Below are 11,951 nucleotides of genomic sequence, written 5' to 3'. Positions count from 1 at the left end.
GTTGAACTTACTCAGCAGGTTTTACAGTGCAGTTAGCCAGTTTTAGAGGGTTAAATGGCCCTTTTTCTGGCTGATTCAGCTTTTTAAGTTATTCAGCAGTTTTAAATATGTTCACAGTTGTGTAAATTATATTAAGACACAATAATGTGTAAAGACCAGAGTGGTAGAGGACCAACCAATCTTCATGAGAAAGTTTTAACTTCCGTTGTCCATGCAGCTCTGTAACTCGTTCCAACTCCAGTTACTAAACCTTCTCAACTAGGAGAGAAGCTGTTTCTATTTGGAGACAGCCATTGCTAGTTTAGTTAGGGATGTTGTCATGGTTTTAGGTGATTGTTTGACCCAAATGTTGACAAACTCAGAAGACAAGATAAGTTTAACAAGTTTACTTGGTGGTGGATGTAAAGCTGGTTCCAGAGGTATGCTGAGTCTGAGAGAGGGAGAGCAGGTAAGTAGGTGGTTAGGAGAAGAAGGCGAATTAGATGTACAGCTTACTGAGTGGGTTGTCCAAGTGGATAGGGAGGAATGGAATCGAGGGCCCAGGAGTCGATGGTTCCAGTACACTGGGGAGTTAGAGGTCCAGGACTGGTTTTGCTAAATGAATTGTTTTCTTACGGTTGACGGTGGAGGGCGGAGCAGGTGACACACGGCAGACACTGAGCTGCTGAAGAGGACACAGAGCAGGAGGGTGGTGATTATATGAGAAGACTTGGGAGACAACGCAGGGTATTTCCAGGAGGGCGAGGTTCGGAAGAACGAGCCCTAACCGCAGGATTCAGGGAAACAGGAGGCAGTCACTAAGGAGACAGAACAAGGAATTAGCAAATAAGATCTGAGGAGCTCAGCGGCTGGAGGTAACCACAATGTGCAACGCTCTGGCAGTCTGTGTTTGGCTTCCAGTTGCTTTTCCCCATAGCAGTTGATGAGTAATGAATTGCAAGTGTGCAGCATGCTCCCCTGCTGGTGTGTCTGATGAGTAGAGCGTCACCACGGTGCCCTCCAGAGCCCAACCTGTAGACTCCAGGGAAAGAGAATCAAAGGTGAGAGTGAGCAGAACTGGACCCAGGACCCTGACAAATGTGGGTCATTTACCAGACAGCTGCATCTGGGACATCAGATTATTTCATATTTTCCCCTTAAACCACCTGATGCTGACTTCTATAACCTGCTGAAGCCCGTTACACACTCAGGATCGCCATGGTAACACCATGTGTCCTCCAGAACAACCAGAGCTGGACCGGGACGTCTGAACATCAGAACCTTTACAGAATCTGTATTTACTGCAGAACTGTTCATCTGCATCTGTTTCATAGCAGTAATCCATCATCTGAGCTCAAACTGGGATTACAATCTTTATGGAGACAGAAGAAGAAATTGGGATTAATTTATGATAAAATATGAGCATAATAAATACGTGTAGACAGGGGCGGATTTAGCAATTTGGGGGCCCAAGGCGAACACAGACATGGGGCCCCTTACACTAAATTTTCGACAATCTTATACCTTTAACTGGATTTGCGAAACTCTCCCCTCTTGTGACATGAGTTATTTTCCCTTTTTATTAGTCCTCTTTTTTCCCTGTATTTCCCTCCCTTTGAGTGCTTTCAATATTTGCTCTGCTTTCTTTTTTCTGTCAGCGCTCCTGTGCTTTAGCCTTAGTTATTTTTTTTCTATTTTCCATTTTGGTCCATGTTTTCCTCCCTTTAAACATTTTCCATTGTCTTTACTTTCGGCTTCCTTTTGATGTTTACATCGAAAAACGACGTCACTTTCGGAAGTGAAGCTAAAAGCTTTTATGAAGCAAGCTGCTTCTTTCTCTTATTGGAGCCACTAGGATAACTTCATGTCATGCTTAATGTTTTGACTATCGCTTTAAGTTTGTTACGAATGCTCCCGCCTCTCTTCTTATTCTTATTTGTGGTCTTATGGCACTTGGCAAACAACAATTTGGTGCATTACTGCCACCAACTGGATTGGAGTGGAATGACTACCAATCACTTCCTGTTTGTGCATCGCAGTCTTAATAACCCTCTTATGACCATAATTATAACAGGGCCGCCTGGTATTTTTTTTAATCTCATGGCTGTAAAGTTGTAGTAAAAAGTGCAAAGTGTGTGTAACTCTTCTCCTTTTTTTCAGAACAACCTCAGCTTTCAGTGTATGGTTTGTATTTCCAAACCACTTCAACATTTCACAGAAAAAAACGTGAAGCCGCTTCTCCTCCAGCTTCACTGGCTGCCAGTCAACTTTAGGGTTCATTTCTTAATCCTGGTTCTGGTCTATAGGGCCTTACATGGACAAGCACCATCTTACACTGGTGATCTTCTTAGTCCCTACACCCCCAGCAGGTCCCTGAGGTCCAGTGATCAAAGCCTACTGGTTGTGCAGCACCAGGCTAAAGGTCAAAGGTGACAGATCATCTGCTGCTGTGGCCCCCAGACTCTGGAACTCTCTCCCCCTGAGCCTGAGATCAGTGGACTCAGTGGTCTCCTTTAAAAAGCAGCTGAAGACTCACCTGTTCAAGCTGGCTTTTGTATGACCTTCTTCACCTCTCTCTCTTTATTCTGTTCTCCCCACCTATTCCACCTTCCTCACTGATTTCCCTCTTTCCTATTCACTCTCTCTCTTTCTTAACATTTTTTTCTTTTAAATCCCAATTGCCTATTTTTGCTCATTTTAAATATATTTTTAAACATTTTCTAAATGCTTTTTTATATTTATATTTTTGTTTTTGTGAAGCGCCTCGTGATTTTTATCTTGACAGGCGCTATAGAAATGATATTTTCTTCTTCTTCTTCTTCTATTTAGAATTTATTTCTATTACAGCCTTTAAAAAATCAGCTTAAAAGTGAAAAAAGCAAAAAACGGATTTGAATTTTTACAGTTATTACTGAACTTCAAAATTACTGGGCAAACAATTTAAACTTTGAACTGAAATGCATCTATTCTTAAAAAAGTTTGAACCTTGGTGTCTTGTAGCAGTTTTTAAGACCATTTATTTTTGTAAACTTTCAGGTGTTTTTATTTGATGTGGTAGACCTTGAAGCAGTTTCTCTCCAGCTGCAGGCAGAGTCCTGCACACCTCACACCGCCATGGGGTGCTTCTCTGGCACACCGTGCACTGCTATACCAAAAACTTTTGTTTTAGCAAAAATAATTATTTATTGTAAAAAGATAAATAATGGTGGAATGATGCTGAATCTTACAATTAGCAAATAGTTGAGGGTTGTTCAAATAAAAAAATAAAAAATAAAGACTGAACAAACGTTCATACCCTGGTTCACTGGAGATCTGTCCTTCTTCGTGGTCACTGTCTTCAGATATAAGCCTTCTGGGACACCTAATAGATCGTGTTGATTTTCTCTGAGGCATTTCCATAATTTCATGCTGGCTTTTTATGCTAATTAGCTTCCCCGTTCCGTTATCCGCTTTCACCGCGGCGCTGCGCTCCGTTTCAATCAGGCTGTACAGCAGGATTTCCCCTCGTAGCGATATTTCCATAACTCGGATTGCTTCATGCTATAGATCGTTGGAAAGCTGCTTTTATGTACTTTTAGGAACCGTTGAAATTTCCTGGATCTGATCAGCCATTCAAAAGTTATAAAATGGAGCATTTTGGATGACACTCAGCACGTCTCTGAATCTGTGTTGTGATTCGGTGCGCTCAAGACAGGGAATCCCGGTGGCTACCGTAATGTATTGTATATGCACGGAAAGCCCCATTTTTAATCTTTTCAGCACTTTTGGAATTTTAACGATATCTTGAACGGTTCAGGAATTATGGTAATGAGAAGTGCGCATGTCCAATCCCGTCTACCGCCACAGGTTGGTTAACAGAGGGGTGCTGGCGGTCAGGGCTAGGGGGCCCCCCAACACAAGAGGGCCCCAGGCGGCCGCCTACCTATGCCTAATGGTAAAACCGCCTCTGCGTGTAGATGTGTAACTAAACAGTTACAGGTCACACTTTGCATTCATGTTTCAGACGGTCTGATCCTGAGTGGTGAGGAGCAACAAGCAGGTGGAGGCTGCAGGTAAGCTCAGAGATGGGGTAAAAGCTGGTGGTGGGGTGATATCAGAATAAAAATGATCAGGAGGGCTTTACTGTCCACTGCTTGTTACCTGTAGGCTCGGTTCTGCTGCCCCCTGACCGACTCCGGGTCTGCTGCTCCTTCATCAGCGGTGAGTCGCTGTGGACAAAAGCGTCTGCTACATACACAATGATGCTTCTGGCTGCGGTGGTACACGCTTCCTCTGAGCTTCTTCAGCAGCTCTGAAACCTCACAACCCAAACCCAGCAGCTGCCCGTCCACTCTGGGCTGTTTCCTGCCTGCTCCTGGTCCGGACCGGACCCTGCAGGTGTTGGTTCGGGGTGAATGAGGCTCATGCGGTACCGGACCTGCAGTCGGAACACCGGTTCCGCTGCCAGCCGGGGTATGAAGACCTGCCTAGGTCTGACACCGGGGCGGAGGGCGGAGCCGCGCACTTACTTCCTGCAACTGGTCTGGGTCGGCGCGCGAGGGCTGTTCTTTTTGGGCTCGGCTCGCTCCGCTGTTCGAACCAAAAACTTTTGAAGAGTCGTTCCGCAACAAGTCGCGGATATCCCGAATGGAAACGGATCGTCTCCTGACCCACAGCGAGGACCGGGACGGTCCAAGTTCGGCCCGCGGCTCCAGGCGGTCCCACTCAGTCATCACGAGCTTGGACCCGGACTCAGGTGAGTGGACGTCTCCGATCAGAACAGGTGATCCGTCACGTGACTGTCCGGCTGCGCCGGTTCCGAACGGTGCTATAACAACTTTAGTGCTAACTGCACTGTAAAACCTGCTGAGTAGGTTCAACTCAAAGTAAAGGTGGCGTCTCCAGTGTGTGTGTGTGTGTGTGTGTGTGTGTGTGTGTGTGTGTGTGCGCGCAACTGGGTTTTTAATGCTGAGACCTGCTGCTCCACATCAGAGAGCCTGGTCAGAGTCCTACCCGTTAGAACGGGGACAGGTCCTCTGGTTCTCAGCTCTGTGTCCAACCGGTCTGTCCCTGGACCAGGACAAAGCTCCTGGGAGGCTGAACCAGAACCAGAAGTAATGTGTGAGGCATCAGCATGACCGGACCAGGAGCCTCCACCCTCGTTTGATGGTGCAAAATCAGAATCAGCTCTACTGTCAGTGCCCCAGCCTGCTGAAGCATAGAAACGTGTCTCCACAGCACAGCCTGACCAAGGTTGGACACAGACATGCAGAGCAGACCACCAGAGCGGCCGTAAGAGGCGCTCATGTGGGTGGAGGGGGAGCAGAGACGTCCTAGCATGAAGCCTCAGGGTCGTATGATCTGAAACTCTAAGCCATTTCCCTGTCAGAGCACACACACACACACACACACACACACACACACACACACACACACACACACACACACACACACACACACACACACACACACACACACACACACACACACACACACACACACACACGCACGAGTGATGACACATCCTGCTGTGATGAGCTGAGTCAGCTAACCACATGTGTGTTTATGAGTCTGATTGATGGAAAGATCAAGATGTGACCTCTATGTTCACCTCTGCTCTGGCTGTTTAAACTCAATTCAGCTTATTCGGAATTCCGCAGCAGTCGTGGGGGTGCGCAATATTTACCCGTGACAAAACAACATGAGGTGATCAGTAAACAGTGTAAGGTAACTTGTACGCTCCACATAAACACAACCCAGATGAAAAATACCCTAACAGTCGATGCATTAAGATGCAGACATAAACGATTATGAATCTTTGAAGAAGCACGCTTAGATCTGGTCCGGCTTAAATCTGGTCCGGCATAGATCTGGTCCGGCATAGATCTGGTCCAGCATAGATCTGGTCCAACATAGATCTGGTCCAACATAGATCTGGTCCAACATAGATCTGGTCCAACATAGATCTGGTCCAACATAGATCTAGTCCAGTTTAGACCTGGTCCACCGTAGATCTGGTCCACAGTAGATCTGGTCCAGCTCTAAACTACAACACTTAGAGTCTTTAATCCTGGACTAGATTATTCTACATTAACAGCAAAATCCATACCAGACAGTTGGTAAATTGTGAAATCTTTTGTAGATTAGTGAAAGTCCAAAGAAGGCAACTTTCTTCAGTGATGTATTGAGAGTTTGGATTATCATGTTATAAACATGTTTTTTTCAGTTGTACAGGTTTATTAACAGTAGGCTATGTTTATCTGGGTCACCCATGAAATAAAACATTTTATAATGAGAGCAGATTAAAGATGCATTCAGTTGAAAAATTAGCTGGAATGAACCTTTCCACATTAGAAACTAGAAAGGGAACCGATTCAGCTTTGTAAAAAAACAAACAATAAACGAATAAAGTAAATCAGTCACGTTCAGAACCTGGAAGACCCGTGATGACACCAAACATAGTAAAAAGTTAAATAAAAAGTCTTTATTAGATGTGACGTTACCGAAGAGGGCGAGGCAGGAGACAGAGTCGGAGAGGAGGCGATGGTCAAAACCAGATCGGACGAGCAGGTACAGGGAACAGGCTGGAGACGAGGTAGCAGACAGGCGAGGGTCGTGGTGGCAGGCAGAGTTCAAGGCAGGGGTCAGGAGTGAGAACGAGGTCCGGAGGCTGAGATCAGGCAAGGTGAAAGGCTGGAAGATTTACTGGCAACAGGCGTTCAATAATCTGGCACTGGTTGGAGAGCAGGCTGGGAGTTAAATAGCAGAGGGAGCAGGTGTGTGGGATGACCGGATTACAGGAACAGGTGAGATGAATGAAGTTGATGAGGTGCAGGCTGAGGCTGCTGTGGAAACAGGTCATGGCAGCAGAGGCAGAGGAGGGTGAAAGACAGGGAGTCATGACAAAAACAAGAAGAAATAAAAGATTTAGCCAAATTATTGAAAAAATAAATCTAATTTCTAAATGATGGCCATGCTTAGGACCAGTGTTGGGCAAGTTACTTCAAAACTGTAATGCATTATTTATTACTTGTTACTCTCATTTTAAAGTAATTCATTACATCACAATATTACTGATTTTAAAATGTAAGGCATTACACTACTTTTGCATTACTTTAAGTTACTTTCACCCAAACAACTTGAATATGAATTCATGAGGATCCAAATGCAGGGAAGAAGGCAGGCAGGGACGTTTTAGAGGGTTTTTAATCACGAACACACATGACATGAAAACAACGGACAGACAAGGAACACAGAACTGGGAGGGTTTAAATAAACGCGGAGCTGGGATCTACCGTGATTGGGAGACGAGAGGCAGGTGGGAGCAATTAGGAAAGAGACAGGACTGAACAGAGTGGGGAGACAGGAGCGGTTGTGACAGTATTATGTTAGCAGCTGTAAGTAGTTTAAGGCTATTTAACATATTCATAAAGAGGACAGCATGTTAATGATATGGGCCCATCCCAGACTAAAGCTGATATATGTTAATCCAATTAGAGCTCATGATTGAACTCCACATTTATTAATTATTTAGCCACCAACAACAAAGCTGCAGTTGCTGCTACCGCTGTGGGCCAGCGGTGGCGCTAATTCACCACCTCGTAGCTGCCAGCCACCGATTACAAAAAGGGTGACGTCACTGGCCTCATCCAATCACAAAGCGTCTGAAGCCTAGCTGCTAGCCTGCCACGGACCAGGTGTGTTCTCCATCATGTGTTACCATGGTGACTGGGAGGATTTCAGCTAGCCACGTTCTGAGAACCGATTTAGGGGCGGTTACACCAGAAATCTCACAAGAAAACCTGGTTTTGGGAAAATATTGCTCTCTGGAATACTCCCTGGTAGGGATGGGTACCGAATTCGGTACTTTTTAAGGCACCGACCGAATTCCATTGTACCGACCGATAGGGCTGGGCGATATGGCAAAAATAGAATATCACGATTTTTCCAATATTTTATCACGATTTCGATTTTATCACGATTTTTTATCCATGAATAGCATAACTTCAATTGTGTATTAAAGAAGAAAAACATTGAATAAATAAACATTTATTCATATTAGGAATAATCAGCACAGTGCTAACACACTTATATTTTAAACTCACACCAGAGATGATAAAAGCCCTGAGAGAAACAATTACAAAAATCAGTTTTTCTCGTTTTTCAAGTAACTTAACATAAATTAAAATCGTAAACATATTTAAAGTGCAAACATGTCAATTGCAAACATATTGTGCAAACATTAACTTGTTCAAAATACTATGTAGCTCCCAGTTGCTCGTGTAGTGGATAGTTAAGCTCAAATACGGCTCTGATGTGCGGCTGGACCAGAGATCGCTTGTGGTAGCAAATAACTGCGCATTCTGAATATTTTCTGCAACTCTCACTTTGCATTCAGCGTACATGCGTGGAATGGCGGTGTTCGAACAATACTTGCGGCTGGAAAACTCGTAGCGCAGATCCAATGTTATTATCATTTTCTTAAATCCCACTCCTACTGTTCGCACGGGACACAAATCTTTAACCAAGTGGTACGTCACTGCATCTGTCACGCTGTTCCATCGTCTGCTGTCTCTGTCGTAGGGAGTGAGTTTTGTGAGTGTTTATGTTAGCGTTTGCTGCCTGGAAGAAGCACTAGGCGCTGCCGCTGCAGCCGCAGGCTTTTTAGCTTTAAGTGCCAGCTGGCTCTCATTGTATTGTTTGGGATGCCTTCTTTTCAAGTGATTAAACACGTTTGTGGTGTTGCCATCACTTGCCTTGACGCTCTCCTTGCAAACTTTGCAAATGACGTTTCGCTGCTCTTTGTCATCTGGTGAAAAACCGAACCCGTTCCAGAGGCGTTCCTCTTCGGAACGAAAACCTCGTTGTCGCTCTCAGCTGCGGCCGAAGCCATGTTTGCTCACACACAGGTGAAAACAAGCGGGGCACTAATATATTACTATGACTCACTCTGATTGGTTAAGGGTCAAACAAAGGCGTGTCATTCGCCTGGGGTAAGTTACCTTTTCATTCAGAGGCAGAAATTCAACAGCAGAGCTGTGAATCGTGATAAAAAGGTCTCTCAAAAATGACAGACCGTCAGATGTGTAGATCGTAAAACGGTCTAAAATCGCCCAGCCCTACCGACTGAGCACCAATTCACGTCATTTCAAAGGTGCCTCGTTTCGGTACCCGTCCTTCATAACGAGAACTTGCCAAGACAGCTAAGCATGCGCAAGAGCGTTATGTCGTCGCTCGCTGTGAGCCAGTTGTAAACAGAGCAGCATGGGTAGAAAGAATGCATGCTAAAGCTTGGGTCCACTTCACTAAATGTGATGGGTAACTGGGTGATGATGAAACCAGCGACAACGATCTAAGTGAGACATCCTCATCTTAATCTGCTCCGGTAGGTAAATAAAATGTTTAAGGTAACGTTAGCTTGATATGTTAGCTTTCTTTACGCTAATGGTGCATTCGCTTTCTCCTCGGAACTCCAAATTTCCTACTAGAAGAACATGAACGCGCTCTAAAGTTTGGCTTCACTTTACTAAATGCGACGGGTGATTGGGTGAAGATGAAACCAGTGACAACGATCTAAGTGTGAGGCATCATCGTTTTAATCTGCTCCAGCAGTTAAATAAACTGTTTAAGATAACGTTAGCTTGATATGTTAGCTTCCATTGCCACCGTTGTTATCAGCTAATGGTGCGTTCGCTTTCTTCTCGGAAATTCTAACTTCCCAGTAGGAAAACTCAAATGGCAAAAGGAATAAAGATACGCAGTTAATTTAGTTCACAGTAAAGATGTTTGCTTCAGTTTAATTATCAGCTTATAAAACTACAAGGACGATGTTAAAATACAAACTTGTATGTTATTTATCGTGATATTTATCAAATATTGTTATATATTGAGAAAAGTATTTAATTATAAAAGAGAATTAAAATAATAAACACTCAAAAGTCAGTGTTTCCCCTAGGAATTTTTCCAGCTGTGGTGGTGGTGGTGGTGGGGGGGGGGGGGGGGGGGGGGGCCCTTGGGGAGGAATTATGACAAGTCTCTTAATAAAGTAAAATTTTCCAGTTCAGATTGGAGACAACCCATAGAAGCGCTGATTTGATCTCATTTCAGAGAAAAATAGAACAGGTTAGATGCACCTAATAAATAAAATTACTAACAAACTCGGGAATCAGTCTCTTTGCTTCACTGTTCTGGTGCTGAAAATATCACTAATGCGGATCAAAGGAGATACACAGATGAATGCACCTCTTGTTTATTATTTGGAGACTACATTTACTGCAGCTGGCAGAGGCAGAGATTTTTTCTATTGATACACAGAATTAACAGAATCATTTTAAATGTTAATAGGGGAAGACTGCAGGAGGGAGCGGTAAAATACAGGGGGTCCCCAGCAAAAACAAGAAACTACGAGTCTGATGAAACCCGCTGGATTTCCATCAGGCAGTCACGGGGCAGCTCCAACGACCCAGTGGCTGTGCTGGGTCAATGTTATCGAGCTCAGTCCGGTACCGGCTTGGCCGTGAACGAGCCGAGGCGACGTCGTGCTCTGCTTAAGAAGAAGTGTTATTTTCCCGCTTCAGAAGAAGCGTCCAACGTGTTTTTAACGCTTTCTCCGAGACATGTCACGTCGCTAAGTTGTTAGCGCCACGCAATAGTGCAGCGTAGCCTGCTGGAGGTTTTAAGGGTTCAGATGAAAACACCCGACCTCTCACGCTGCTCACACATCGATCTTAAGTTGTCGCTGTTGCGCTCACGCCGTAATACAGTAGTAGATGCGGTTAAAGTCAGACATGAAAAAATAAACACATTTTACATGAATAAGTGATGCTTAGCCTGGTGGGGGGAGGAGAACCTGGCCTAATAAGCACTGGAGGAAACCCTGTCAAGATCATCAACACTCGTTTATCTTAATGCTATTGAAGCATGTAAACCAAAAAGCATTATATCCACTGCTACCTTTCTAATTTTAAACTCAGTAACTTATGCTGTAACTTCACCTTGCTCTGCCTGCTCCTCCTTGCTGCCCGCCGGCTGTGATCACACGCGACAACATAGTAGTTCCCACTGCTTCTTCAGGAAACAGAGCACAAAAAAAAATAAAAAAAATAAAACTTGGGATCTTGTAGGCGTGGCGGTAAGATTTCAGCCGTGGCGGCCTGAAAGTATCGAAAATTGGTACCGTTAAGTACCGGTATCGATTCCTAGGTACCAGGAATTAGTACCGAATCGATTCAAATGTCAAAGGTACCCATCCCTACTCCCTGGTAATCGGGCAACAAGAGGCAGGTGCAAACCAAAAACTAAGCAGACAGGAATCACAGGAGCAGGGAAGGGATCAAGTCTCAAGGATCTGCACACGGTAAACATTCCAATACAGGTCAGCTCATTAAGCCAATCAATAAAAAGTTTCCTACATAAGGATCCCAGCAGGTTGCATCAAGTCACTGACTAGTGTCAGAGTCTTTACAGCAATCCTCATACTAAGCAAGCATGCAGCGACTCCCTTTTAACAGGAAGAAGCCTCCAGAGGATCCTTGCTCAGTATAAGCAGCCATCTTCTTTAGTCAGACAGAATTTAAGAACCCATGTTGTCTCTTCTGTCTCAGATAATGAGAGTCTGTACATCCAGCAGGCTGTGGTGTTCATTGAAGATGCTTTTCATGTGAGTTTATTTAATCACACATGTTTATGTCTCCTCCTCTGAGATCATGTGACCAGTTTAATACAGGTTGTGTATGAAGAGTCTGTTTAACAGGGCTGCCAACTCTCATGCATTTGACCCTCTTCACACGCTCTCATGCCACACCTCCAATATCTCACTCTGAGCCAGCGCCGCCGCTCCCTAAACGCATATCACACACACTGCATAGGGCACCGAGTGGCCAGAGGGGCACCAAGCAGTCAGGCTTATGAAAAAAAACAGATTATATTAAATATGGTATAAGCTATTGGACAACATGCACACACACTGAGGTAATCATCTAACTGGCGTTACT

General features: G+C 44.5%; 1 protein-coding gene across 5 annotated transcripts in view; it reads left to right on the top strand.

Moving 5' to 3' along the window:
• Positions 1-4,580: 4,580 nt before the first annotated feature.
• tpcn2 (two pore segment channel 2) overlaps positions 4,581-11,951 on the top strand; it is a 132,745-nt gene continuing 125,374 nt past the window's right edge. For all 5 annotated transcript variants that reach the window (XM_054735267.2, XM_054735266.2, XM_054735265.2 and 2 more), the window contains exons 1-2: positions 4,581-4,714; positions 11,562-11,617. In XM_054735267.2, coding sequence (XP_054591242.1) covers positions 4,606-4,714; positions 11,562-11,617 — 165 coding nt within the window. In that variant the 5' untranslated portion in view covers positions 4,581-4,605. The remainder of the gene's footprint in view (positions 4,715-11,561; positions 11,618-11,951) is intronic.

Source organism: Nothobranchius furzeri, chromosome 9, assembly GCF_043380555.1.
Source record: "Nothobranchius furzeri strain GRZ-AD chromosome 9, NfurGRZ-RIMD1, whole genome shotgun sequence".
Lineage (NCBI taxonomy): Eukaryota > Metazoa > Chordata > Actinopteri > Cyprinodontiformes > Nothobranchiidae > Nothobranchius > Nothobranchius furzeri.
The sequence above is the reverse complement of the archived record's forward strand: the minus strand, read 5'-3'. Positions and strand labels throughout refer to the sequence as shown.